We start from the raw sequence: 27,931 nt of genomic DNA on the forward strand, positions 1-27,931 counted from the left end.
TCACGACCTTTTTGCAAATATTCACTTTGCTCAAAAATGAGTGAAATTTCACAAAATGACAAAATATATAGGGCCAAAAAGTCACTTCGACCACTGGTGACACAGTATGTCACTAATAGGAGTTATGGAAAAGTACAATAGCATCTAATACAATAGCATGCAGTAAATGCTTCTGTGTTTAGAGATGGGCAAATGTGTCAAAATTTGAGCCACCAATTCTTTGCTGTTTTTTTAATACAATTTGATTAGCAGACATATTTATAGGCAGTTTGGACATTTTAAAATTCTCCATCTCTCTTTCTCTCTCTTCCTCTCTCTCTCTCTCTTCCTCTCTCTCTCTCTTTCTCTCTCTCTTCCTCTTTCTCTCTCTCTCTCTTCCTCTCTCTCTTCCGTTCCAGCAAAACTCATATCTCAGGGTCTGAAAGTTCTGGGCGAATCGATTGTCATAACACTCACAAACGAATGTATAGGCAAAGAAGGGTGGGGGGGGGGGCTCGTGTGAGTCCTTTCTTCCATGTAGTAACACAGGAGGGAGAGGGAGTAGGGGGTGTGATACCTTTTATTGGATCAACAAGTAGTAGATAAGTAGTAGATATGTTACAAGCTTTCGATCCTCTCAGGGTAGGAGTGGACCTGATGAAGGACCCCAAGAGGTTGGAAAGCTTGTAGCATCTCAACTACTGTCTGGTACAATATGTGGAAATAGTGGCGGGCGGCAGTGTTGGAAGCGTTTGAACAAAGGTAGATGAATGCACATTTTTTAGATTTAGATTTGAGATATTTTAAGGATTTAAGGAACTCCCACATTCGCATGTGAATGTCGGCGAAAGCGTCTCCATCTCTCTCCGTATGTCCAAGCTTTACCTTTCTGGTACAGTGATACATAAACATCTCCATGTGTAATCTCTACTTGTCTACTAGCAAAGAATACCCCAAGCAAACTGCAGCAGGTGTCTCTGCCTCTTCTCACCAACACTGACTGCCAGAGGTATTTGGGAAGACAGATCGGCAGCACCATGGTCTGTGCCGGGGCTGCTGGTGCATCCTCCTGCATGGTACGTTTCATTAGTAACGGAGTACAGTAAATAAAAATCCCTCTTGTGGTGCATTTGCATGTCTCAGACAGCTCTGTAACGCTTTCTTTCCCCATTATCGCTTAGCAGCCAGGGATTCTGGGTAATGACATGCAAATGAGCACAGTGTGTCACTCTGTACTTCTTATCCATTATAACATGGACCCCTATAAGCATCTGCCTGCCGTATTACACAGCTTTTCAGCACAGCCTGGGTTACAGAAGTGCAGAGCCAGTAAACCTACTCACAGACTGCTTTTTTATCCTTTTGGGTCACAGTCATTAGTGTGAGGTTAGTTGCTGGCTATTAGTACAGTAACAGCAATTTTATGCAAGTCCACAGAAATATATAACACTAGCTGAGAGACCCGGCGTTGCCCGGGATGTAATGTTCCCGCTCCACTCTCTCTCCTCCCCCCTCTCTCTGTTTGTCCCCCATTCACATCAATCCAGTCCCCCCCCTCCCTCCCTCCTTTACAGCTTCATGTAGCGTGTGTGCGTCAGTCACTGTGTGTTTGCTCGCGCGTCAGTGAGTCTGAGGCAGAAACACAAACACACACAGACTGACTGACGCACACACAGTCAGTGTGTGCCTCAGTCAGTGTGTGCGTGTGTGTGTGCGTCAGTCAGGGTTTGTGTGCGCGTCAGTCAGTGTGTGCGTGCGTGCGGCAGTCAGTCAGTGTGTGTGCGCGGGGCGTCAAAGGCAGGGGGGGGGGCGTCAAAGGCAGGGGGGGGGGCGTCAAAGGGAGGGGGGGGCGTCAAAGGGAGGGGGGGGGCGTCAAAGGGAGGGGGGGGCATCAAAGGGAGGGGGGGGCGTCAAAGGGAGGGGGGGCGTCAAAGGGAAGGGGGGGGCGTCAAAGGGAGGGGGGGGGGCGTCAAAGGGAGGGGGGGGCGTCAAAGGGAGGGGGGGGCGTCAAAGGGAGGGGGGGGGCGTCAAAGGGAGGGGGGGGGCGTCAAAGGGAGGGGGGGGGCGTCAAAGGGAGGGGGGGGGCGTCAAAGGGAGGGGGGGCGTCAAAGGGAGTGGGGGGCGTCAAAAGGAGAGGGGAGGGTGGCGTCAAAGGCGGGGGGGCGTCAAAGGCAGGGGGGGGGCGTCAAAGGCAGGGGGGGCGTCAAAGGCAGGGGGGGCGTCAAAGGCAGGGGGGGGGGCGTCAAAGGCAGGGGGGGGCGTCAAAGGCAGGGGGGGGCGTCAAAGGCAGGGGGGGGGCGTCAAAGGCAGGGGGGGGCGCGTCAAAGGCAGGGGGGGCGTCAAAGGCGGGGGGGGCGTCAAAGGCAGGGGGGGGGGGCGTCAAAGGCAGGGGGGGCGTCAAAGGCAGGGGGGGGCGTCAAAGGCAGGGGGGGGGCGTCAAAGGCAGGGGGGGGCGTCAAAGGCAGGGGGGGGCGTCAAAGGCAGGGGGGGGCGTGTCAAAGGCGGGGGGGGTGTCAAAGGCAGGGGGGGCGTCAAAGGCAGGGGGGGGCGCCTCAAAGGCATGGATTCCTCCCCCTGCATTTCCTGCAGTGGACAGGAAGGGGGGCAGTGGACAGGAAGGGGGGGCCGTGGACAGGAAGGGGGGGCAGTGGACAGGAAGGGGGGGCAGTGGACAGGAGGGGGGGTCAGTGGACAGGAGGGGGGGGGGCAGTGGACAGGAGGGGGGGCAGTGGACAGGAGGGGGGGGCAGTGGACAGGAGGGGGGGGGGCAGTGGACAGGAGGGGGGGGGCAGTGGACAGGAAGGGGGGGCAGTGGACAGGAGGGGGGGGGCAGTGGACAGGAGGGGGGGGCAGTGGACAGGAGGGGGGGGCAGTGGACAGGAGGGGGGGGGCAGTGGACAGGAGGGGGAGGGCAGTGGACAGGAGGGGGGGGCAGTGGACAGGAGGGGGGGGGGGCAGTGGACAGGAGGGGGGGGGCAGTGGACAGGAGGGGGGGGGGCAGTGGACAGGAGGGGGGGGGCAGTGGACAGGAGGGGGGGGGCAGTGGACAGGAGGGGGGGGGCAGTGTACAGGAGGGGGGGGCAGTGGACAGGAGGGGGGGGGGCAGTGGACAGGAGGGGGGGCAGTGGACAGGAGGGGGGGGGCAGTGGACAGGAGGGGGGGGGCAGTGGACAGGAGGGGGGGGCAGTGGACAGGAGGGGGGGGCAGTGGACAGGAGGGGGGGGCAGTGGACAGGAGGGGGGGCAGTGGACAGGAGGGGGGGGGCAGTGGACAGGAGGGGGGGCAGTGGACAGGAGGGGGGGGCAGTGGACAGGAGGGGGGGGCAGTGGACAGGAGGGGGGGGGCAGTGGACAGGAGGGGGGAGAGGTGATTTGGAGGGGGGAGAGGTGATTTGGAGCGGGGAGAGGTGATTTGGAGCGGGGAGAGGTGATTTGGAGCGGTGAGGGGGGAGAGGTGATTTGGAGCGGTGAGGGGGGAGAGGTGATTTGGAGCGGTGAGGGGGGAGAGGTGATTTGGAGCGGGGAGGGGGAGAGGTGATTTGGGGAGGGGGAGAGGTGATGCCGCTGGGGAGGGGGAGAGGTGATGCCGCTGGGGAGGGGGAGAGGTGATGCCGCTGGGGAGGGGGAGAGGTGATGCCGCTGGGGAGGGGGAAGAGGTGATTTGGAGCGGGGAGAGGTGATTTGGAGCGGGGAGAGGTGATTTGGAGCGGGGAGGGGGAGAGGTGATTTGGAGCGGGGAGAGGTGATTTGGAGCGGGGAGGGGGAGAGGTGATTTGGAGCGGGGAGGGGGAGAGGTGATTTGGAGCAGGGAGAGGTGATTTGGAGCGGGGAGAGGTGATTTGGAGCGGGGAGAGGTGATTTGGAGCGGGGAGGGGGAGAGGTGATTTGGAGCGGTGAGGGGGGAGAGGTGATTTGGAGCGGGGAGGGGGAGAGGTGATTTGAAGCGGTGAGGGGGGAGAGGTGATTTGGAGCGGGGAGGGGGAGAGGTGATTTGGAGCGGGGAGGGGGGAGAGGTGATTTGGAGCGGGGAGGGGGGAGAGGTGATTTGGAGCGGGGAGGGGGAGAGGTGATGCCGCTGGGGAGGGGGGAGAGGTGATTTGGGGAGGGGGGAGAGGTGATTTGGAGCGGGGAGGGGGAGAGGTGATGCCGCTGGGGAGGGGGGAGAGGTGATTTGGAGAGGGGAGAGAGGTGATTTGGAGCGGGGAGGGGGAGAGGTGTGTGTGTGTGTGTGTGTGTGTGTGTGTGTGTGTGTGTGTGTGTGTGTGTGTGTGTGTGTGTGTGTGTGTGTGTGTGTGTGTGTGTGTGTGTGTGTTTTATTTATTTTTTTGGACCTTTGGCCCGTCACTCCGCCTCAGGCCAATGAGAGGTGTGGGGGGCGGGCCAAGGGGGTGGTGTGAGTGTGTGAGGCCAATGAGAGGTGTGCGGGGGCGGGCGGCCCAAGGGACCAATGAGATTGCCGCTAGGGACACCGGACATCCAGGCAGGCAGGCAAACATACAGTGCTTTCACTAATATAGTATAAGATTATATTATATTGAAGACATAACCGGATATATTGCTTCTATTGAATATACCTCACCTTAATGGGCAATTATAATTATATATAATGATTTTGCAAATCAATCTTTAGTAAGATTGCAGTTTGATCTCATATTATGCTGGAAACCCTCTGATTTCTGGTGTTTTATTTTCAGGGTGACTCTGGTGGACCTCTTGTGTGCCAGAAGAATGGAGTTTGGACCTTGGTCGGTATTGTATCCTTTGGAAGCTCCGTTTGCTCTCCATCCTCCCCCGGAGTATACGCCCGTGTCACATCTCTTATATCCTGGGTGGATCAGACCATTGCTGCTAATTAAATGAATCTATTTTTATTTATAACTGATCAATAAAGGCAACATCTACAACATCTAGTCTTTTGTACCTTATTTCCCAATATGTCTTTTATGAAGTGCCAATCCACACTGCTCAATTATATTTTTACTATATGACTTGAATGAAACGTTTGCCAGTTATGTGACTCTAAAAATTCTAAATATGTAGACCCCCCGGTTTGGGAGCTATTACCCCCCTCTCTCCAAATGTTGCCCATGTCAATATGGAGAAAATGGTCTGGCAGGAAGCTGCCAATGAATGAGCCACTGACTAAGGGTGATCAATGATGTGGTCCCTATATTTTGCACATGCAAAGTCCCCCTCTCTCCTCACTCCTTATGTTTGTTGACCCTCAAAAGACACAGGGTGGGCTAAAGTTTGCGTAAACCTCTCATTGACAATTTCATTGTTACATTGTTTGTCTAAATGTTGATTATTTTTTTTAACATTTACCAGGATTGCACTATTAAAATGATCCATAACCATTAAAGATTACCACTCTATGTAGGTTCACCATCATTATATTACAATGAAAACCCTCACATCTCCATCAATCTCGATCAAATCAATGTCCCACTCTCCGCTTTCCCCCATACTCATATTAACAACTGTCAGTTACATATGGATGTTCTTTAAGATATCTCTCTTCAGGACTTGTGAGATGTACAACTACGTCTTGTAAGAACCCTTATGTGGGCCCATTAAAAATGTATCACTACCGGGCCTGCATTGAATCGATAACTCTCCATGGTCAATATCTTTACTTAGAACTTGGCACAACATTGTTTAGTCATTGGACTGGTGAACAGCTGTGGACCTTGTAGGGACCTCTTTCTTCTATTTATTGGTTATTCTGTTATGGTTGAAGATTTCTGACTGGTCCTTCGGACAGGGGGCATAATGGCCTTTGGGCAGATCTCTGGGCAAACCATGATAACCAGCCTATAAGACCTATACACTTGTTATCTTGACATGTTGTTCAGCCTCAACTAATACATTTTACAACAGAAAAAAATACATAATTTTAAAAGAATAAATATATATTTGCTAAGCTATTTATGAAGAAAACGACTGGTTGGGTGCTTAATAATTAGGAGTAGAGACGGGTACATTTTTCACATTTTTCTCAGGCCTAAGAGAACTTGGTGAATTTCACAGGTTTTAGTTCTGTGAAAACATTTGCGCCAAAATGTTCGCTTAACACCAAAAAGTCAACGGGGATTGCCTTTCTCCATAGATTTTGCTTTTCAAATTCCCTCAAACTTTCAACAAATTTTAAACAAGCAAATACTGTAGCCATTTTTTTTTTTTTAACAATTTGGGACATTTTACCATCAGTTTTGGCTCCAAATATTCTAGCCAAATATTTGGAAGTTTTGTGAATTTTTCAAAACTCGGCTCGAACTTCCGGAAAAGCGATTCTCAGCAGATCTGCACATACTGTAATTAGAACTACAGATGCAGCAGACATTATTTCTGGCATTAACACAAGTTAAATAACACTTGTTATCTGATTAACCATTGTTTCAACAGTACTATTGTTAAATAAAGCACCAGTAATGGAACACATTGTGTTAACAAGTGCAATAACATCTGCTCCATCTGTGTGCTTCAAGATTCTCGTTATCAATACATAATAATAGTATTTATATATACTTGCAGCCCAGGAATGAGGACTGTTTATGTTTTCTGTGGCTTGGACACAAATACTCCCATTATATATACACAAGCAAATATATACAGTACTCACACACACCAATATACCAACACACATGCATACTGATTTACATAGATACAGTACCAACACATATACACACATCCATGTATATATACATGTACTGTATGTAAAATATGTATTGCACATGATTACCAACTCAACATGAACAAGATATTATTGATAGTACAGTAGATGATAGCTTTGGCATATCTAATAATAAGGAATTATTGAGGGTCCAACACAGCAAATGTACTGGAGAAGGAGGAGGGTAGAGAAGAGATTTGAACTACACTGGAAAGGAAACCATAATGGCAGAGAGGGATGTATAGTAGAAGATATTTTTGCCCTCGTAATCTGGGGCTCTAGCCTGATGATTACATTTGACCCCTGCCTTGCCCAGGCAACAGAAATATTTGTAATGCATTGCCTTGTCATACATGTCAGTAATTATACAATATTAACTAAAACACCCTAAACTAAACAGCACTTAACTAATAACTCTAAAAAGTGAACTGTGCTCTGACAGTGACAAAATGAAATACAGTGCTATCGCACAATGACGTGATCCAATTGTGCTAACAATACAGAATAGAGCTGCCGAAGGTTTCCCACAAAGCAAGTTATCTCATCAACTTGCGTACAAGACAGTTGATAAGGAAAAAAGGATACCTGGCACTCTATAGACATTCAGTCCATGTGACATACAGTCCTTAGATAGTCCAAGTCCTTAAGGTTGGATAATGGAGATTCTCTTGACTGACCCAATTCTTGATGTTCCCCAAGAGAATTCTTGGGGAACATCAAGAATTGGGTCAGTCAAGAGAATCTCCATTATCCAACTTTAAGGACTTGGACTATCTAAGGACTGTATGTCACATGTCAGTAATTATGATTGTTATCTTTGAATGAGATAGTGACACTTTGTATTGTTTAGAAATGTTGATGTAAAATGAAATGCCGTGGCTCTGGTGGAGCTGAAAGATGCAGGAAGCCAGGGCACCATCCATTCAATGTTTGGCCATTGGACCAAATGTGTTAATTCGCAGTGTTAATTCCCACCGCTGTAAGTGGACAGTTGTCCAGTGGAATTTTTCATGGGCTTGGTGACTTTGACCTGCAGCTCCGTGTACAGACCTGGAATGGCTTTTCTAGAGAAATTATATCTAGATGGAATTTGATATCATTGGCACACAACCTCCACTAACCTGTGGAAGCCCACTGAATTAGTAGTAGATATGGATCGCAGGTCCAATGCTAATATTGTAGCCATGATTCTAGTGATTTGCTGTACAACAGGGTGTCTGAAATCATACTGTATTCCACTTTCAAAATCATTAATTGACAGTTCATGTTTTGTGACTAATAAAGTGCAGGGGTTAAGTTGGAAAGAAGGCTTAGACCAGGAGTGGCCAACTCCAGTTTTCAATGGTCTCCAATAGGCCAGGAATTAGGGATATCACTGTTCCAGCACAGGGGACTCAATCAGTGGCTTAGACATTCTGACTGGGTCACTGATTGAGCCATCTGTGCTTAACCAGGGATATCCTTATAACCTGACCTGCTGGGGACTGCCCTTGAGGACTGGAATTGGCCACTCCTGACAAACTTTATTTTCCTCTGTGGAGAATTAGCTTCAGCAACAGCAGTACCCGTGATTGTGGAGAAAATATAGCTCACACTCCTAGAGCAGTTGTTCTAAATAACACAGGTTGTGTGGGTTCAACTTCTGATCCTGTTGGGTCTGACACCATACCCCATTCCTAAGGTGCATTAGACTTGTCAACCCGATAACCGTTTGTGCGCTGCGGGAAGCTAATGGAATCACTTCCTGCATTTTGTAGAGTTTTATTTCTTTAAAACAAAAAGTATTTCAATTCAGTATGTGTCTGGCACTTTGGCAGATGGCACAGTGTATTTTTTTATTATACCCAGGGGCGGATTTCCCATTAGATCTGATAGGCCCGGGGGGGGGGGAAATGTTGGGCAGTAAATTTCCCTTTGTATGTTTTTCCCCCATATACAGAGGACCCGCTCTCTCCCCCACTGATTGCCGGGGAAACATATGGGGCCTATGTACAGTTCTTACCTTGTCCTTCGTGCCGCCCTTCTTCAGTGTTGCAGTGTCAAATCACGCTGTGGCGTCACATGGCGTCGCATTGCCATGTCAATGCGACACCGGACATCACGTTGTCATGGTAACATAATGCCGTGTTACATCACGTTACCATGGCAGCACGATGCCATGACATTGTTGCATCATTTGACACTGCAGCGCTGAAGGAGGCGTGGTCCGGGGAGCATCAACCTAAGTCCCAGTGGCGACGGATTTGTAAATCTGTCACTGGTTATACTGTAGCCACCTTTGTGCATATCTTTCATATAGCACCAAAATGAGTGCATATACCTGTAGTATCTCCCTCCCCCTGGCTTCCTTTATAATCAGACCACTTCCTGGTTGACAGTTTAATGTTCCTTGTGGAGCACACCTGCGATACCTGTGAGATACACATGTAGCTAATATAGCTATTAGCGAATCAGCTGGTTTAGCTCACACTGCAAGAACTGCGGTCTAGAAAAGCAGTGGTTGTGGGTTCTAGTCCTGTTGGGTCTGACACCATTCCATTCATTAGATTAGTGCCTTCCGCTTATTATAGTTGGTATGGAAATCCTTTTAGGGAGTGTGGAACGGGACTCATTTAAATATAGTTTGCAGCTCATTACCATATCTCCTAGCCGGATACCTCAGGTTGGGCTCCTTTTTCAGCACAGGCATGTCTCCCTAAATTGTTTGAGGGGATATATATTCCATTGGCGACACATATTACCTTCGAACGCTCTCTCAAAATGTGGATTAGACATTTTGAGAGTGATTAGTGGATCTAAACTCCGCCAAAATAAAATCGCCTATTTCTATGGCGCCATCCTATCTTCCTTCGACTCAATGTGCTCATTCTTCAAACTCTCGGCCTCAGATTCTAATTCTGCTGGTGATGCAGCCTTAAGAGACCGGCAGTCCATATCGTCAGAGAAAGAGGGAAGGTGAATGATCTTGGGCACTCACTTGGGATCTGGGTACTTTATTAATGCATGTGGCGCATTGTATGGTGAGGGTGTTTTCGCCAAGCTTGAGAGAGATTTTTTTTTAGGACTTCTTGAAGGACCCTGCCTAGGTGATCAGTTGTTTTTTAGTGTTACCTTCATCAATACCAAGAGATGTTGATGTTCAGTTGACAGATCCACTGTGAAAACACTAGGCATAGCTGCGGCCACCGCCAGACGAGGTAGGGAATCGAGGGGGGAGCCCACCCTTTAATATCAGCGGGATTATTTCCCTGAATAAAAATCTGATGCTGTTTTTGGTTCTCCAGTTTTGCAGCTTGACCTGGATAAATAAGTCACAATAAATTGGATCGTCTGCCTACAGCATCTAATTATGAAAAGGCGCAATATTTAGCAACGTTATTTGTGCACGCTGGAGGAAGCTGGTCTTGGACAATATTTTAATAAAGGGAAAAAAACTTGTATTATAGATGTGACTTGTGGGAACGGGGTGAGAATAGGTTATGTGGGCAGCAGGTGCCAGTGAAATAGAAAACGTCCCTTTACAAGGTTAAAGACGCTGTCGCGGTTATTTCTGGAACTGATTACAAGAGCATATTTGTAGCGCCTTGCTACATTTCGCAGTGAATTACTCCGCTGGCTGCCCAGGTGCTTCTGACACATGATATGGGGAAATTGAATTTTACAGCAATTAGATAACATCTATATCAGCGCGCCGCAGAAAGGTGCAGACTGCGCCAGCTGTCATGTTTGCTCCCAATTTCAAAAACTCAGTTTTGTGCGTGTAACTCTATTTCGTGCGACGCACTGGAAGTAGCGAGTTTGTAGGGTTATATTTTTGCTTTTGGGGTGCTGGACCTGATGTCAATGTACGCTAAAAAATGTCGACAGTTCTTAATTATGAAGACATTGATCAGTAATTAAGTAGATTGATACATTAACCCCTTCACTGTCACATGGGCATGCGACAAATGATATAATACAGAACAATAGTCTGCTGTATTGCTATCCTTGCTCACTGCACAATGATCTGGTTGTTACAGTTTGAAGTTTATTTTTATTTTTAAAGGCAAATAAGAGCTAGGAGAAATACAGCAGGACTGAAGTTCCCTGAAGGAGGGGAGATAAGTCTCCATCATTTGTTACCCCTATGGGGTCAAAGTGTGAGACGTTTGTTGCTTCAGTCGTGGGCAGTGTCAGATTTCCCATTAGGCCCGGGCCTAGTGCGTTAAAATTTGCCGCCTCCATATGCTTATGTCGCGCTCTCGGGCCTATTGGATATAAAGGGAAGGCACTTGCCTGTGCCGCCCGCCTCCTTGCTGCCGCCCCTCCTGCTCCTTTGGCATGCCAGTTTCAAATGACGCCGCGTACGTCACAAACGTGGTGTCACAAAGCGTGTTGACGCTTACGGCAAATGACGGCGCATTTCCATGGCAACGCGCCGTCGTGAGACATCACGTTTGTGATGTCCGCGGCGTCATTTGACGCTGGGATGCCAAAGGAGCAGGGGGGTGGCGGCAAGGAGGCGGCCGACACAGGCAAGTTCCTAGGAGCGGCGTATTTTGAAATCTCACTGGTCGCAGGGGGCAGTTTGGGGTAAGTGTGCTTGTCCTGGCCAGAAGAGGCTCCGTACTTGGAAAGCCCTGTGGGGCTTGGAGTGGCGAGTGGGCGGGGCTCATTTAAACGTGAGTTCCGGGAGCCCACTCACGTCAATGGCCGGGTCACATGTCTTCGTTTCAAGGACCTTTGACCTTGAAGATCGCAGTCCATCGACGATCCCCAACAAACTGGATCAATTTTCCTGTGAAGAATGGTCAAAAATGTCACCGTCCTCCTGTGCAAATCTAGCAGAAACCTGAGCAAAAAGACTCAGCGGTAATTGCTACAAAAGGGGCTCCTACCAAGTATAGACTTAAGGGGCGGAATACTTATGCAATCAATAAATGTCACTGTTTTTTTTCTTCCTTTGCTGACAATTAAACCTCCTCCTCATATGATAGCGTTCAGGTTAACCAATACAGCATTGTAGCTTAGATTTTAAAAAATTCGTTTGAAAAAATGTGCAGAAATTATTTTTAATTCAACAATGTGACATTCATGGAAGGGGGTGAATACTTCTGCACACCACTTATATATATATACATGTGTTTGTGTGTGTGTACTATACGTGTGTATGTACATACAGTATATGTGACATATTATACAGTATGTACTGTATCTATACCCACATTAATATTTTGCTGTATGAAAATCCTTGTATATTTCTGCACTTCCCCCAGATGCAGCCGCCAGTTTTACAGATAAGCGAAATGCAGAATAACAAGTTCACAAAACACCTTGATGAATATGTGGAAATCTACCTCTATCCCCAATATAGACCTGAATCCTGCCACATGGCTACTTAACACGTGGAAAATGCAGGGGTTTGTTTGTTCTGCTTGGAATAGCAACTCTTGTCTAATCGCTAACTGACGTTGCCACGATATCTGCCCTAATATCCAAGTCTCGGGGTGGTATATAAGGGTTTCATCAGTTCTCTACATCCCACATCAGCTCAGGAATCTGACACAGTTATGGCTTTCCTTTGGCTCGTCTCCTGCCTGGCTTTGTTCAGTGCAGCGTATGGTAAGTTTGCATTTTTATTGCATTATTTTACTTAGTAAAGGGCATCTATTCAGCTTGAGAACTGAGCATAAAACAGCATCAGATTTTATTTTTCCCTTTGCTTAATCCTGCTACAAGTCTGTAAATGTTGGGAAAATAACTTGTGTAAGTGCAGAGAGTTAGAGTAAAACATTGGCAGTTATTTGCTTAAGTCTTTCAGCTACAAAACTGAGTCAAAACTGGGGAAAACCAGGAGCAAAAGACCAGCACCAGATTTATCCAAGGAAAAAGTCAAGATGCTTCCAATGGGACTGGTTTTCTCTGATAAAATCTTGTGCTCTTGTTTACCCCTATTCTACAGCCGGAAAACTTTAGTAAACAGAGCCCATACTTTCTGCTCATGGTGTAATTGGGGGTCTCTAAGTCCACACCATATATATCACAGACAAATAAGTTATAGGAAAAGTTAGGGGAAGAGTTATACAGTAGGTGCAGTTATAGGAGTGGTTAGGGGAAGAGTTATAGGAGCAGTTACTGTATAAGAGTAGCTAGGGGAGGAGTTATAGGAGCAGTTAGAGGAGGAGTTATAGGGAGCATTACAGGAACAGTTAGGGGAGGAGATATAGGGAGTGGTTACAGGGGAAGTTAGGGGAGGAGTTATAGGAGCAGTTATCAGAGCGGTTAGGGGAGGAGTTATAGGGAGCGGTTATAGGAGCAGTTAGGGGAGGAGTTAGAGGGAGTGGTTATAGGAGCAGTTAGGGGAGGAGTTATAGGGAGTGGTTATAGGAGCAGTTAGGGGATGAGTTAGAGGGAGTGGTTATAGGAGCAGTTAGGGGAGGAGTTATAGGGAGTGGTTATAGGAGCAGTTAGGGGAGGAGTTATAGAGAGCAGTTATAGGAGCAGTTAGGGGAGGAGTTATAGAGAGCAGTTATAGGAGCAGTTAGGGGAGGAGCTGCTTTGTCCAACATTGTAGTAAAAAAAACATGCATTTGGTCAGTTTGCCGATTTCTTAACATCAACATCTGCCGGTTTTCAGGGTGTGCCCCAGACAATCGGCATCATATGAAAGAATCTCAAAGTTTCATATATCTGACTTCTGAGCAGTAGAACAATCTCGCGCCGTGTCCAGGAGCTCATCGCATTATTATCTCACCGCATTATTATCTCACCGCATTATTATCTCACCGCATTATTATCTCACCGCATTATTATCTCACCGCATTATTATCTCACCGCATTATTATCTCACCGCATTATTATCTCGATACTTACCCCATTATTTCTCTCAGGCTGCGGAGTTCCCAGTATTTCCCCCCTGGTGACTGGTTATGCCAGGATTGTGAATGGTGAGCAGGCTGTCCCTGGCTCCTGGCCTTGGCAGGTCTCCCTGCAGGTAAGAAGATATCCCAGCTGTGATATATACACATAGGGCCTCATTCAGAGAAGATTCATAAAAAAAATCACCGGACCATTTAAATCACCCTTTTTATGAGCGTTGCTATCACAGTATTCAGAAAGCCTTCATTACCTGTCATAGCAAAATTCACAAAACGGGTGATAAGCCGGTGATCTGATGAACGACTCTCTGAAAAGGCCTTACCCGGCGAGTTGTATCTGCTGCAGAGAGAGCTGCTCTGAGTCAAATAGGGACATTGATCAACATCTCAAGAGAGGGACAATTCTACTGTAAAAAGGGTTGGATTTACCAAGCATAACATTGCTTTTATTAGTGTTTATTATTTATTTATAAAATGTTTTACCAGGAAGTAATACATTGAGAGTTACCTCTCGTTTTTAAGTATGTCCTGGGCACAGAGTTATTGCATCCATTCTCAGCTGGGAGAGATTAATAACACAGTGCAAAGGAGACATTTTAAAGGGCAAATTCTATTTATTCCCAAACTGCCGTGCAGGACATTTCCCGCCGAAAATACGCATTGACATTACCGGGGATTTTCTCCAATTGACCCTGAGAGGAGGAGAACCAGCCAAAAAACGGGCGTTCTGTAGAATATTTGAATGCTTCGATCCCTAAATCTGTGATCTGTCGCCTCTTGCAGGACAGGACTGGCTGGCATTACTGCGGGGGCTCTCTCATCAACGCTCAGTGGGTCGTAACTGCTGCTCACTGCGGAGTCGGGTAAGGGCATCGTACAGTGTCCCACTATGCACCAGTGGTGGGAGCGTGGTGATATTGAGGGGGATAGAGTACCACTACTTTTATATTTACAAACCAACACCTTGTCTATCTTTTAAAATTCATAGCGATTGATTCTAAAAACAGAAAGGTATTCCCAGTATCCATGTACCTTAGAATTTTTTCAAATGAGGTGTAAACAGCGTAGTCCCAGTGTTGCAAAAGCTTAAAACCTACATTACAACTTTTTTGCTGGAACTGATCATTGAACGGAATAAGTTAGAAGCAGTGTCATCAAGGCATTTATAAGGAATGATGGTACAACATGGGAATAAGAGCACATACATAATGTAACTATTGGAGAGAAGAACCCTACCCTGAGGAGCTTACAATCTAGATGCTCCGTGCTTGGGCTGCAGTAGAAGATAATGGTGGTGCATTAGGCCTGGGACATAGTAGCTTCAGCCTCGCTGAGCCGCGCTGAGCAGATGCACTAACCCCCTGCATCTGTCATCAGCGCGGCTATAGTTTCCCCTTCCGCATGCGTGCTGATGCGTACGGAGGCTCAGAAACTTTGCTGAGACAGGCAAGTTTAAAATTTGCCGCTCTGGGAAGCGGAGGAGCGGTTACGTGACTGCTCACATCCAATGGGAGCGAGGGACTAGCCGCGCCTACCGCTCCACCTCCTGACACGCCTCCGCTCCGCCTCTGCTCCGCCCCCAGAGCGCTCACTGCCTCGCCTGCCAGGAGAGGAAAAAGCTCCATTGTGAGCAGGCGAGGCAGAGCAGGAGCGCGACTCAGCGCGGCTGAACCTGCTATGTCCAGGCCTTAGGTTTGAAGGGAATAGCCGAAAATGTAAGTAAGTGTGTTTGGGACGGTGTTGGTATTTGCTAAATGATTACATTATGATGGTACTAGTAGTCTGTCTAGCACTACTCCTTTAATATTAACACAACCTACATTACAATGGTCCAATTAGCTTTGTCAGGTTTAACATGTCCTGAAATCTGGCGCATTACAACAAGTATTAAAGAAATCATTTCAACTGTTGCACCAGACTCCTAGTAATACTAAGGCCCGGGCCATGGTGCCTTCGCCTGCGCGGAGGCGTGCAGGAAAGCATGTGCTTTCCCTGGCCATGGTCGACGGGCCGTGGGGGGCGTTCCTAGGGGCGTTCCTGAGCTGGTTCGCCCTCATTGGGCGAACCGCTCACGTGACCCGCGTGTCACTCCAAGAAATCAGTTTCAACTGATTTCTTGCGCAACGCACGCCTCCTCCTGCCTCCGCCTGTGTGCGCCCACATGGTCTATGGCGCGATCACTGATCGCGCCCCGTTTGGTCTCCCACACCATGCACTTAGCTTTAAGGGGTCCATCCAGGCTTGGGTTTTAAAGATGGAGATGGTTGGCTTGTAAAAGCCTGAACTGGTTCAATCTTACCGTGTATATGGTAAAACACTGTATATTCTCAATGACTTTGGTTAATGACACTAATAAAATGGGAAAGTATGTGTGTCCTATCTACTATAATTAAGTATTGAATTCCATTTGGAAATTGGCATCCAGGGATACAATAAGAGTACAATATCAAAGCCCATCATAACCCCTCATATAATCACTTCCAAAATCTCTCTGAGACTTACAGTGCAACTTTAACTAAGCAGCTTTCTGCCGCAGAGCATCTTCTGGTGATGGAAGACACATTACTGCCCATTCAAATCAATATGCTGGAAGAGGTCTTCCACCACCAGGAGATGTCGTACGGCAGAAGGCTGTGTAGGAAATATGGGCCACAGGGTCATTGGAAAGCAAAGGCTGACGCAAAGCTCCTTAATACATTGACACGTAAAGGGACACAATATGAAATTGACTGTCTTCTCATCTATCCCATCATAAAACCCATAATGTGTGACCTTTGATACATTGTGCCCTGTTCCTTCCTGCAGGAGCACTGACAAAATCGTTCTTGGAGAACATGACAGAGGCTCGAACGCTGAACCCATCCAGTCTTTGGCTGTGGCTAAGGTGAGATGAACACCGACTGATTTATTATATAAGCTGAAGATGTAGCTCGTTAGTAATGCCATTGCCTTGTCACTGCCTTTTACAGATGTTCAAACTTGTTCAAATTTGAGTTTGCCTACTGTATATTTCACTCGAACTTTCAAATACGTTCATAAATTTGTAAAATGTTCAACACAACATTTTCACCAAAAACTAAATTGACAAAGTCATGCTGAACTGCAGCAATTTTTCACCGAACTTTGACATTTTTAAGCAATATTGAAGAATCTACCCTAAAATATGGGTTTTGCTTTGCTTCTTCTCCCCCTCTTCCACACTTCCTCCTCCACCCTCTTCTGCTTTCCTTCCTCCACCTCTCTGCTCTTCCTCTCCTCCTCTCTCTCTCTCTCTCCTTTTTCCTCTCTCACCTCCTCCTCTACTGCTCTCCTTCCTCATCCTCCTCTCCAGTAAAACTGTCAGAATGTGGAGACTTTGAATAGGAAAAAAGTTAAGTTGGTAAATGTCCCACAGTTTGCCAACTTGGGTGAAACATTTGCATATTTATTCTGCCTTTGTAGCAGATGACACTGGTTTGAATCCCAGGATCACACATCCCTAGGCAAGTCACTTCTTCTTCTTGAACCTAAGGCACCAAAATTAGATAGTAAGCTCTATAGGGCAGAGACCCTTTTGTGCCTGTAAAATTCGGTGCTATGTAGGAAAGAGAAATTATGTTTAAAGTGCAGCAGCTCCTCGCATCACACCACCTAACGCTCAATATAAACACTCGCTCAGCCTTTGCTGATGCACACAGGGGAACACCAAATAGCCCTAATATATTGATGATGATAATTACTCGGATAACATAACATGAATATAAAGACCCTTCATATTTATCTAAAGCCTCTCTGTTTAACCCAGTCATTTTTTTCTGTTACAGGTTTTTACTCATCCCCAGTGGAACGCCAACACAATCACCAATGACATTTCTCTCGTTAAACTCGCCACTCCGGCTGTCATCACCGCCACCGTTTCTCCAGTTTGCCTGGCTAATGTTGGAGAAAATTACGTTAGTGGCCGTCTGTGTGTTACAAGCGGATGGGGAAAGACCCGATACAACTGTGAGAGCCAAACGTTAAACCCTCCAATTTGTACATTACTTATCGAGACACATTAGAAAGACTTCCAGTTTGAGAACGTAAGAGCATTCATATCCATAGAGTTTAAAGCCAGGGACAGAAGGAAAACAGCGGATACTGCTGCCGAACTGTCACTTATGTTATGATCATTGTGGTCATGGTAGGTACATGGTAGGTATGTTGTGGTCATGGTAGGTATCATGGCATAGATAGTTAAAGCTGTAAATACCTGTAGTTATCTAATGTAAGAGTTAGACACCTAAAGAAGAGACTAATGAGGTCTTGACACATAAACTATCCAAAGTGATTTAGAAAATCTCTCACATCAATCTATTAGCACCGGTTCCAACAGAAGAATCCACATTTCTCCATCACTACATTTCTGTTTCACCCCTATTGTGTCAAGTCTCCAATGAAATACAGTAGTATGGGCCATATGACAAGCAGTCATAAGACATACAACACGTTCCGCGGTCGTACGTCAATGTCTTCCAGCGCCAGAGGGTGCCACGGCTGAAGATAGCTTAGTAAATTTGGGCCTATGTCTCTTTCTATATCTGCAGCATTCACAACCCCCAACCAACTTCAACAGACAGCTCTGCCTCTGCTGACCAACGACCAGTGCAAGAACTACTGGGGAAGCAACGTCCAAGACAGCATGATCTGCGCCGGAGCTGCTGGATCCTCTTCCTGCATGGTTCGTATCTACGATAACTCTTTGCATTTCAGCGACATCAAACTAGCCTCAAATTACCCAAATCTACTTCTAAAGGAACCAAACAATCTTTCCATGAGAATCAAGGACCACTCAACACTAGTCTAGAATAAAAAATATACATTAAGAATATACATTAAGTAGGATGAGACATGAAATTAGACCTTGGTCACGTATGAACATCATAATTTATTTTGGTGGTTCGTTAAGCCAGTTGATATACGTTGGCATAATACATGTTATTCCTCTCCTGCCCACCTTTAAATATGACACTAAGAGCATGGAGTTGTGAATTGGCCACTCTTTGCCATTTACAGATCCATTTGTTACATAAGTGCCAAGTCTGCCCAATAAATAATGAGAAGACCTATGTAATGGTCAGGCTGCTCTCTAATGGGAAGGGAATGCCATGTAAGATACCTGGGACCAAATGTATCAGGGCAAAAGTGATGTAATTCTGGGGAAAGACAACTGTACCATATGTATCAGAGAAACATCCTACTGAAATCAATATTTTCTTTAAGTTGGTGCAATTGTTTTGCCGCGATATATAGACTCCCTTCTGTTAAAATGTAAATCATATATGATAATTTGAAAATACTGGGTGAGACCATAGGCATATAAGGGATTGTATCGGTATCCTAGTGTAAAGTCAAGGGAATAGCAGGGGAAGTGTTTCAAGAATGTGTTTGTACGACTGTCAATAACTGTAATAATACAATACCATCAAAATAGAAAATATATAGAGGAAAAGAGAACAAATTGTGAATACAAGGGCGGGGGAGGGGTCAATAGGCTCTATATAGGAGGATCGTAGACACCCCGGGGTGGGACATAGTTCAAAGTTTGCCTCTAGGGAACTGCATGTTTGTCATATTTATTTATTTATAAAATATTTTACCAGGAAGTAATACATTGAGAGTTACCTCTCGTTTTCAAGTATGTCCTGGGCACAGAGTAAAACAAATAATACATGGTTACAAGTACAGTTACATAAATGAACAAGGTATACATTATATACAAGACATTGCGTGCACAGTTAAAGAAAATATATATTATGAGCGTATGAAACAGTTACAGACCAGATTAAAGTGTGAGACAGCCTTAGATTTGAAAGAACTTAAGCTGGTGGTGGATATGAGAGTCTCTGGTAGGTTGTTCCAGTTTTGGGGTGCACGGAAGGAGAAGGAGGAACGTCCGGATACTTTGTTGAGCCTTGGGACCATGAATAGTCTTTTGGAGTCTGATCTCAGGTGATAGGTGCTGCATGTGGTAGGGGTGAGGAGCTTGGTCATAGGTCAGGAAAGAAGAGCGCTCTCCATAGATTAAATCATAATGGAGAATGTTACACCCCATAGCTTGGCTTGGGAAAAGACCTTAAGGTTTAAGAGCTCTATACACTATGTAACACTGTAGAAAGACAAAGTTTGAGAAACTTTTAGTGAGAAGAGTAGGGATGCCGGTAAGATTACTGATAGCTCTCCTAGCACAGAACCAATTAGACAAAGACATCAAATGTCAAACAATTCTTTGTATTATTTCCTATGGTTTGATCATTTACTTTGTTTCCTTTTATCACACACAGGGTGACTCTGGTGGACCTCTTGTGTGCCAGGAGAATGGTGTCTGGTCACTGGTTGGTATTGTGTCTTGGGGTAGCAGCACGTGCTCCACTTCCACCCCAGCTGCCTATGCTCGTGTTACCGTACTCCGTGGTTGGGTTGACCAGATCCTCGCTGCCAACTAAAGACAACAAAGACAAAAGAGAAACACACTCAGAGAAATATGTTAAGAAATAAAGCTGTGTAAACTTTACCATCATACCTGCTGTAAAGTCAATTCTTTCACCATCAGCGACTTGTTGAGCATAGTTATTGTAGCCCCACTGACCCTAGAGATAACTAGATTTTCCAATGTTTTGCACCTTTTCACAGGTCAAAGAAGGTGATCTATTATCTTTTGTACAAACACCTACTGCATCCCAGATCATAAGAAACATAAATGACTGCTTTAGTACTAATTGTGCTATACAGTAGGGCCCCGCTTTTTGGCGATCCGCCAATACGGCGGTCCAGCGAAGGGGGCCCGCTGAGTCCACGCATGCGCAGAAGGGGGCACTCTGGGATGGCGTAGGAGGTAGGAGAGACAGGAAATCGCCAGTGGACATAGCAAATGCTATGTTCCACTTTCCGGCGGCATGCCTGGAACGGAACCCGCCGTATGAGTGGGGCTCAACTGTACATCTCATTTGAGAAATAAACATTACTCAAAAACCTCGCATTAAATTGGTACTAGGATGATATCTGCATTTGAATGGCCAGTAATAAATATTCGCAGAGGTACAGTATAGTTTTTAAATAGTTCCAACCAGAACAGACAGTAGAATATCAAACAATTTGAGAAACACTAACAAAAAGGAACTTTTGTCACAAAGACCTTAAACCTTAGAATTCCCTTATATACTCTACCAGAGATATAAAAAAAACATTGTGAATTAACTTACTGTATGATTTGGAGAGTTAGGGAGGGGTTATATAGTTATAGAACACACATATTACATCCTGTGCCCCCTCTCTCTCTCGTTTTCTTGTGCCCAAGTTCGATACAAGGAACTCGCAAGAGAACTTTTCATCCCATGAACAACGCAATTGACACGGGGTCATCTCTTGAGATTAGAGGAAAGGTGATTTCACCAGCAAGCCAAGGAAAGGTTCTATAAAGTAAGGGCAGATAAAATGTGGTACCCATGGAGACTGGGATGGCAGATATATTTTTAGAAAGGAAAGGTATACAGGGATATGCAGAATAAGTTGTAACACTCTGTAGGAAGGGAGTTGGTTCTGGGAGAAATCTGATTACTGGAATCAGGAAGGAATATTTTTTCCTGTGAAATTTAATCTTCAAATGTTTCACTGGGGGGGGCATTATTTGCATTTCTTTGGATCAATAAACCTATACATATAAGATGAGTACCTCACCTATTGAGAGTTAAGCTTGAATTAAACTCTATGGACAATGGGACACTCCTTTTGATTTCATCCCAAACTCTAATATCTTACCAAGTCACTCGGACGTCCGCCAGATCCAAAATGGTGAGAAACTTTATTGCGCCTGTAACAGAACATGGACCTGGAGTGGTATAGTGCATCAAAGTTTGCTGTGTGTGGCTGCGTACGCCTCTGCGGAATTCCGGTAGACGGGGAACACTTGCAAGGGTTCTAATCACTAAAGTGGGAGTCATTATTACTATTGTTACTAATTAATGCTAATTTTGCCTTACACACTAACTATGGAGAGAGGGAATCCGTGATGTAGCTAAACATGCAGCGGCCCCCGGGCAAAATTTGGCGCAAGTACGATCGGCACTTGCCAGCCGCACATGGGCGAACAGCGTTTGCAGAATTGACCCCCAGAGTGCAAGCCCCCAGGCTTTGTTCGGGCTACGCCCCTGGAGGGAATAGTAAAGGTAGTTGGACCTTGTTAAGCCACGGAAAGAAGACCTTAGTTTCTTGGGGTCCGTTATTATTTGACATGTAGGCTAATGTGGTTCCTTCTAGCTGTTTGACTATGGCCATTACGTTGAGGCCATAGGGCTAAGGTTAGTGTTTACTATGCAGTGCTGCCCCATAACACCCCTTCCAGCACTGCACTTTCACGTGAATGTGCCGAAGAGGGAGCTATGTATCAAGGCAACTTTGGTGCAAAACCCGGGTGTTCTGTTCTAGGCTCACTGCGGCGTAGTGCGTAGAAACAGGCAGCTAAACTCATCTCCTTCTCCAGCACACAGAGTCCTTCTTAGGTTTCTGAAAACTTTCTTAATGAGAGCAAACAGAAATAAAAGGGGACTTTGGGAATGCAAAATTAGGGGAAGGTGAAAAAAATAAACTATCCCAGGGAGAGAAGTGAGCGAGAGACCACTAGCAATGGCTGCATGCTTGGAGGAAGGGGCTACAGCCTGACAAGCAGGGAACAGGGAGGGCCAAACCAGGTGCTAGGGTTCCAAATCTGAGGGGCAAGGTGAAGGGGTTACTAGGCAACAGGCTGAGAAGACAGCTATAGGATTTACACAGTAACGCAAACTAGGGTTAAGGTAACTGCAGCCATAGGACAAAGAAAACCCATACAGGGGACAGAACACCAGGCATTATCACCCTGCTCCTATGTATCAGAGCAGTTTCATGCAATTTTGCCTCCTCTGCCTTAGCTTGCTCCATAGTGAGTGTCAGTAGGAGGAGTTGGGGGGAGTTACATGGTGCACAGATTATAATGAGATGCATCACATTCTGCGTCTCTTCCCCAGCTTGCACTGGGGCAGAGAAAATTATAAAGTTAAACAGGGTTTAATTAGAGCAGATACAAGAAATCCTGGGTACACAGGTAGACAGGGAAGGTAAATAAGCAGGACTACCAAACAGAAACAGGGGGTGGACTGGGACACGGACAAGGGCAAGTAACAGGAAAATGGACTGTTGAAAAAAAACAGAGCTGAAACGCAAGGAAAGATCAACTTTCTGGACTTTAAATAGGAGACCGAAAAGGACCTTTTTCCACATGTCTGCAGTATCATCTATACCCTTTTACTCAAACACAATTGAACTTTTTGGTCTAAATTCCCAGCGTTAAATCTGGCGCAAGCTCAACACTGCACATCACCGCGTCAACACCATCTCAACGGTCAAGCATGGTGGTGGCAACATCTTGTTATGGGGACGCTTCTCTTCTGCAGGGACTGGGAAGCGTGTCCGGATAGAGGGGAGAATGGATGGTGTAAAGTACAAGGAAATCCTTGAGGAAAAAACAAAACAAAAAAGAAGCGCTAACATAAACTAATGGTCTAACCTAGATACACATAATGTAAGTGATGCTGCATGAAAGAGAACTGTTCCCAGTTCGAAGAATAGATACAATCTAGATTAATCAGCGCACCTTAAAAATAAAAATATAGTGAAGCACTTTCATATACTATTTTCAAACCATGAAAACGGTGAGATATGCACTTAACTGAAAGTGCCTGAGCTCAGGCGCTAAAAGGGTCATTATCAGGCACATAGGGGTCTTTATCCTCCGCTCCCACAACCAATGGATAAAAAGAGTCGGAGCCTCTTTGTAAAAGTTCAGATTTTATCCAACAAATAACACTCTTATAAAACAGAGTATTGCAGGTTCCCGGGCAGTCCGCAAGAGACTCCCGACGAAGGAAGGAACTGCCTTTGAAACGCATAGGGTTGCAGGAGGACCAGTTGCAGTGGAACTCTCCAAACTGGAAATGATGTAGAACACCATAGGGAACAGCTGAAGAGCGTCGCAGTCACCAGGGAGCAGGAGAGACTTGCGTACTGGCCGGGAACCTACTACACTCTGTTTTATATGAGTGTTATTCGTTGGATAAAATCTGAGGAAGGCAAACAAGAAACCCCAGTGACATATCCAATAATCTTATACTATATTAGTGAAAGCACTGTATGTTTGCCTGCCTGCCTGGATGTCCGGTGTCCCTAGCGGCAATCTCATTGGTCCCTTGGGCCGCCCGCCCCCGCACACCTCTCATTGGCCTCACACACTCACACCACCCCCTTGGGCCGCCCCCCACACCTCTCATTGGCCTGAGGCGGAGTGACGGGCCAAAGGGGACACACACACACACACACACACACACACACACACACACACACACACACACTCTCTCTCTCTCTCTCTCTCTCTCTCTCTCTGTTACATACATTAGCAGCACATCTCCCGCTCTCTTCCCCACCGGTCCCCGAGGCTCCGCCTCTTCCTCCGCCTCTTCCTGTTTCCCGCGCTTTCACCCCCCCCCCCCCTCCACGTGGGAGCTGCCGGACGGGTGAGGGAGCTGCCGGACGGGTGAGGGAGCTGCCGGACGGGTGAGGGAGCGGCCTTCACCTCCCCTCACTCACTTCCCCTCCACACCCCCCCCCCGGCGCCGCTACAGTCAGCGGGGGAGCGGAGTGATCACTTCCCCTCACTCACTTCCCCTCCACCCCCCCCGGCGCCGCTACACTCAGCGGGGGAGCGGAGTGATCACCTCCCCTCACTCACTTACCCTCCACCCCCCCCCCCGGCGCCGCTACACTCAGCGGGGGAGCGGAGTGATCACCTCCCCTCACTCACTTCCCCTCCACCCCCCCCCCCGGTGTTGCTACACTCAGCGGGGGAGCGGAGTGATCACCTCCCCTCACTCACTTCCCCTCCACCCCCCCCCCGGCGCCGCTACACTCAGCGGGGGAGCGGAGTGATCACCTCCCCTCACTCACTTCCCCTCCACCCCCCCCCCGGCGCCGCTACACTCAGCGGGGGAGCGGAGTGATAACCTCCCCTCACTCACTTCCCCTCCACCACCCCCCGGCGCCGCTACACTCAGCGGGGGAGCGGAGTGATCACCTCCCCTCACTCACTTCCCCTCCACCCCCCCCCCGGCGCCGCTACAGTCAGCGGGGGAGCGGAGTGATCACCTCCCCTCACTCACTTCCCATCCACCCCCCCCCCCCCGGCGCCGCTACACTCAGCGGGGGAGCGGAGTGATCACCTCCCCTCACTCACTTCCCCTCCACCCCCCCCCCCCCCGGCGCCGCTACACTCAGCGGGGGAGCGGCCACAACACGCTGCCTCCCGCCTCAGATCCACATGGGAGCTGCCGGACGGGTGAGTGAGCGGCCTTCACCTACCCTCACCCACCCCTCACTACACTTCCCCTCCCTTCCACATCCCCTCCACCTCCCCTCACCCACCCCTCACTACACTTCCCCTCCCTTCCACCTCCCCTCCACTTCACCCCCACTTCCCCTCCCCTCCACCCCCCCCTTAACCTCCCCTCCACCCCCCCCCCTTAACCTCCCCTCCACCACCCCCTTCACCTCCCCTCCACCCCACCTTCACCCCCCTTCACCTTCCCTTCACTCCCCCTTACAACCTCCTACCACCTCCCCCCTCTTCCCACCACCTCCCCCCCCTTTCCACCAACTCCCCCCCTTTCCACCGCCCCCCCCCCCTTCCCACCTTCCCACCACCTCCCCCCCTTCCCACCTTCCCACCACCTCCCCCCCCTTGCCACCTCCCCCCCCTTCCCACCTCCCCCCCTTCCCACCACCTCCCCCCCCTTCCCCCCTTCCCACCACCTCCCCCCTCTTCCCACCACCTCCCCCCTTCCCCTCCTCCATCTCCCCCGTTCCCCTCCTCCACCTCCCCCCTCCTCCACCTCACCCCTTCCCCTCCTCCACCTCCCCCTTCCTCCACCTCCCCCCTTCCCCTCCTCCCCCCTTCCCCTCCTCCACCTCCCTCCTCACCTCCCTCCTCACCTCCCCCCTTACCCTCCTCCCCTCCTCCACCTCCCCCCTTTCCCCATCCCCCCTCTCCCCTCTTCCCCCCCTCCACCCCTCTTTCCCCCCTTTCCCTCCTCCCCCACCTTTCCCCCCTTTTCCCCTCCCCCACCTTTACCCCCCCTCCCCCTTCACCCTTTCCCCCACCTCCCCCCTTCACCCTTTCCCCCCCCTCCCCCTTCTCCTCCCCCCTTCCCCTCCTCCCCCACCTCCCTCTTCCCCCTTCCTCTCCTCCACCTCCCCCTTCCCTTCCTCCCTTCACACCCCCTTCACCTCCTGTCACCACCCCCCCTTCGCCTCCTGTCACCCCCCTCCTGTCACCCCCCCCCCCTCCCTTCACCTCCTGTCACCCACCTCCCGTCACCCCCCCCCCTCCCTTCACCTCCCGGCAACCCCCTCCACCTCCCGTCACCCCCCCTTCACCTCTCCCCCTTCACCTCCCCTCACCCCTCCTTCACCTCCCCTCACCCCCCCTTCACCTCCCCTCCGCCCCCCCTTCACCTCCCCTTCACCATCCCCCACCACCCCCCCCTCACCACCCATTCTCACCTCCCCTCCGACCTCCCCTCCGCCCCCCTTCACCTCCCCTCACCACCCCCCACCACCCCTCCGACCTCACCTCCCCTCCTTCAACGCCTTTCGTCCGCCCTCCCGCCTCTGCCTTTCGCCCACCCGCACTTCTGCCTTTCACCCGCCCACCACTCACACCCCTGCGCCACACAGCCGCCGCACGCACTAAACAGACCTGCCACACTCGACACACACCCGCCGCCTCTCACCCACCCCACACACTCGACACACACCTGCCGCCTCCTGCCCCTACGCAACAATATCACTGACCAGCTGTCACCTGCACTCGCCTCACACCCTAGCAGGACCCCGACCCACAGCCAGCACTCACTACCCACGCGCCACCCGTACTGAACACCCACCCGCCGCCTCACACACGCTCACACCCTAGCAGGACACACGCCTCACATTTTCACATCACTTATGTCACCAAAATATACATTGTACTGTGGTGTGTTTACAATAAACCATTTTTAAACAACATCGTATTACATTTTCTTCCATCTTTCTTTTCAACATTATTATCCAACCTTTACAACAAATACTCACCTATTGTTCCACCATTTATAAATAATACTACCTATTACGCATTTACATCCCGGGCAACGCCGGGTCTCTCAGCTAGTATCTTATAAAGGGAAAATAAATTCCTTCATGACTCCAATAATTGGCAATCCGATTACACCCAGGATCAACATCCTTCCCATGTTGTACAGTACATTCACAAAGATCATTAGATGGTGTCAGATGTGCTGAATGATAAAGAGGGGAGATCCCCTTGCTGTTATTTTCAGTGCTGTATGAAAACTAGTCAAATAATCAACAAACAATGTGCCCTTTTAGGGCATGCAGAAATATGTGTCTCATTCACAGCATCAGTCACAGCATCTAGGTTAATGACTGCAATGCTAGCAGACTACTGTACCATACTGTACATGTTATGCCTCATTGCATTTCACACACCAAAACGTAGGTCGGTAGCTGGCGATAGCAAAGCTTGCTCCTCACAAGCAAAGTTTATCTGGACATGCCTAAATCAGACAGACACATAAGAACATTGTTGGTCATTGTAGAATATTTAGCCAGAAGTGGGGATATCAGTCAGATGAAGGTGACCGGTATGTCAAGGCTATTAGCTATCGGAGCGGCAGTCATTCCTCCCAGGGAGCTCTGCCAGCAGCAGCTATGCCTCTCTCCCACCTCTCTCCCAAGTCCTCTCTCCCCCATTCTCCCACCTCTTTCAACCGTTCACTGGGGAGACTTTGTTTTGTTCTGGAATAACCCTGCCCCCCGTATCCCCCCTCCCCAGGTCATTTAATATCAGCAACTCATGTATCCATCCCTGCACAGGTCCTTACTGCTGGAATAAAGACTGCTGGATTTGGACTTTATATTTATATACATATATATTATTATTTACGTGTTATTGTGGGTTGATGGTGATCACTGCTTTGATTTGGGTTGGGTTTTTTTGGTGGGGGGAGAGGGCGGTGGGGGAGTGGGTGCCCTGTCTGTGTTCAGCGCCCTATGCTGTGTAAGGAACTGCTGACCCTTTGTGTAGAGCACTAGCGCACTCCACCCCCCCCCTTTATGTGGGGGTGCCCACAGAGGCTAGTAAATGAGTAAAGTATGAAGAACCGCCACTTACCTCCCTCCCTCCCCCCCACGTTCCGTCTTCCTTGGGGGACAGGCGGAGCAGGGAGAGCACGGGTGCTGTGAGGGAGAATGCGCTTTAGACGCACCTTCAGCACTTGCAGGCGTCGCACCAGAGTCACGGGGAGGAGGGAGAAGGCCCTCGCCAA

At 48.3% G+C, this 27,931-nt stretch overlaps 1 protein-coding gene across 1 annotated transcript; it reads left to right on the plus strand.

Annotated features, from left to right (window-relative positions):
* Positions 1-12,149: 12,149 nt before the first annotated feature.
* Positions 12,150-20,046, plus strand: LOC142470100 (chymotrypsinogen A-like). The gene is made up of 7 exons (XM_075577036.1): positions 12,150-12,252; positions 13,521-13,624; positions 14,292-14,371; positions 16,314-16,392; positions 17,312-17,492; positions 18,074-18,207; positions 19,811-20,046. Exons 1-7 carry the CDS (start codon positions 12,201-12,203, stop codon positions 19,970-19,972), a joined length of 792 nt encoding a protein of 263 aa, XP_075433151.1. The 5' UTR covers positions 12,150-12,200; the 3' UTR covers positions 19,973-20,046.
* Positions 20,047-27,931: the final 7,885 nt, after the last annotated feature.

Source organism: Ascaphus truei, chromosome 19 (genome assembly GCF_040206685.1).
Source record: "Ascaphus truei isolate aAscTru1 chromosome 19, aAscTru1.hap1, whole genome shotgun sequence".
NCBI lineage: Eukaryota > Metazoa > Chordata > Amphibia > Anura > Ascaphidae > Ascaphus > Ascaphus truei.

Excerpts from the sequence above, each read along its gene's own strand:
- LOC142470100 (XM_075577036.1), top strand. The coding sequence starts at position 12,201 with ATGGCTTTCCTTTGGCTCGTCTCCTGCCTGGCTTTGTTCAGTGCAGCG. Across the intron at positions 16,393-17,311 it reads AGTCTTTGGCTGTGGCTAAG|GTTTTTACTCATCCCCAGTG; the intron begins GTGAGATGAACA and ends TTTCTGTTACAG. Across the intron at positions 17,493-18,073 it reads GGGAAAGACCCGATACAACT|CATTCACAACCCCCAACCAA; the intron begins GTGAGAGCCAAA and ends CTATATCTGCAG.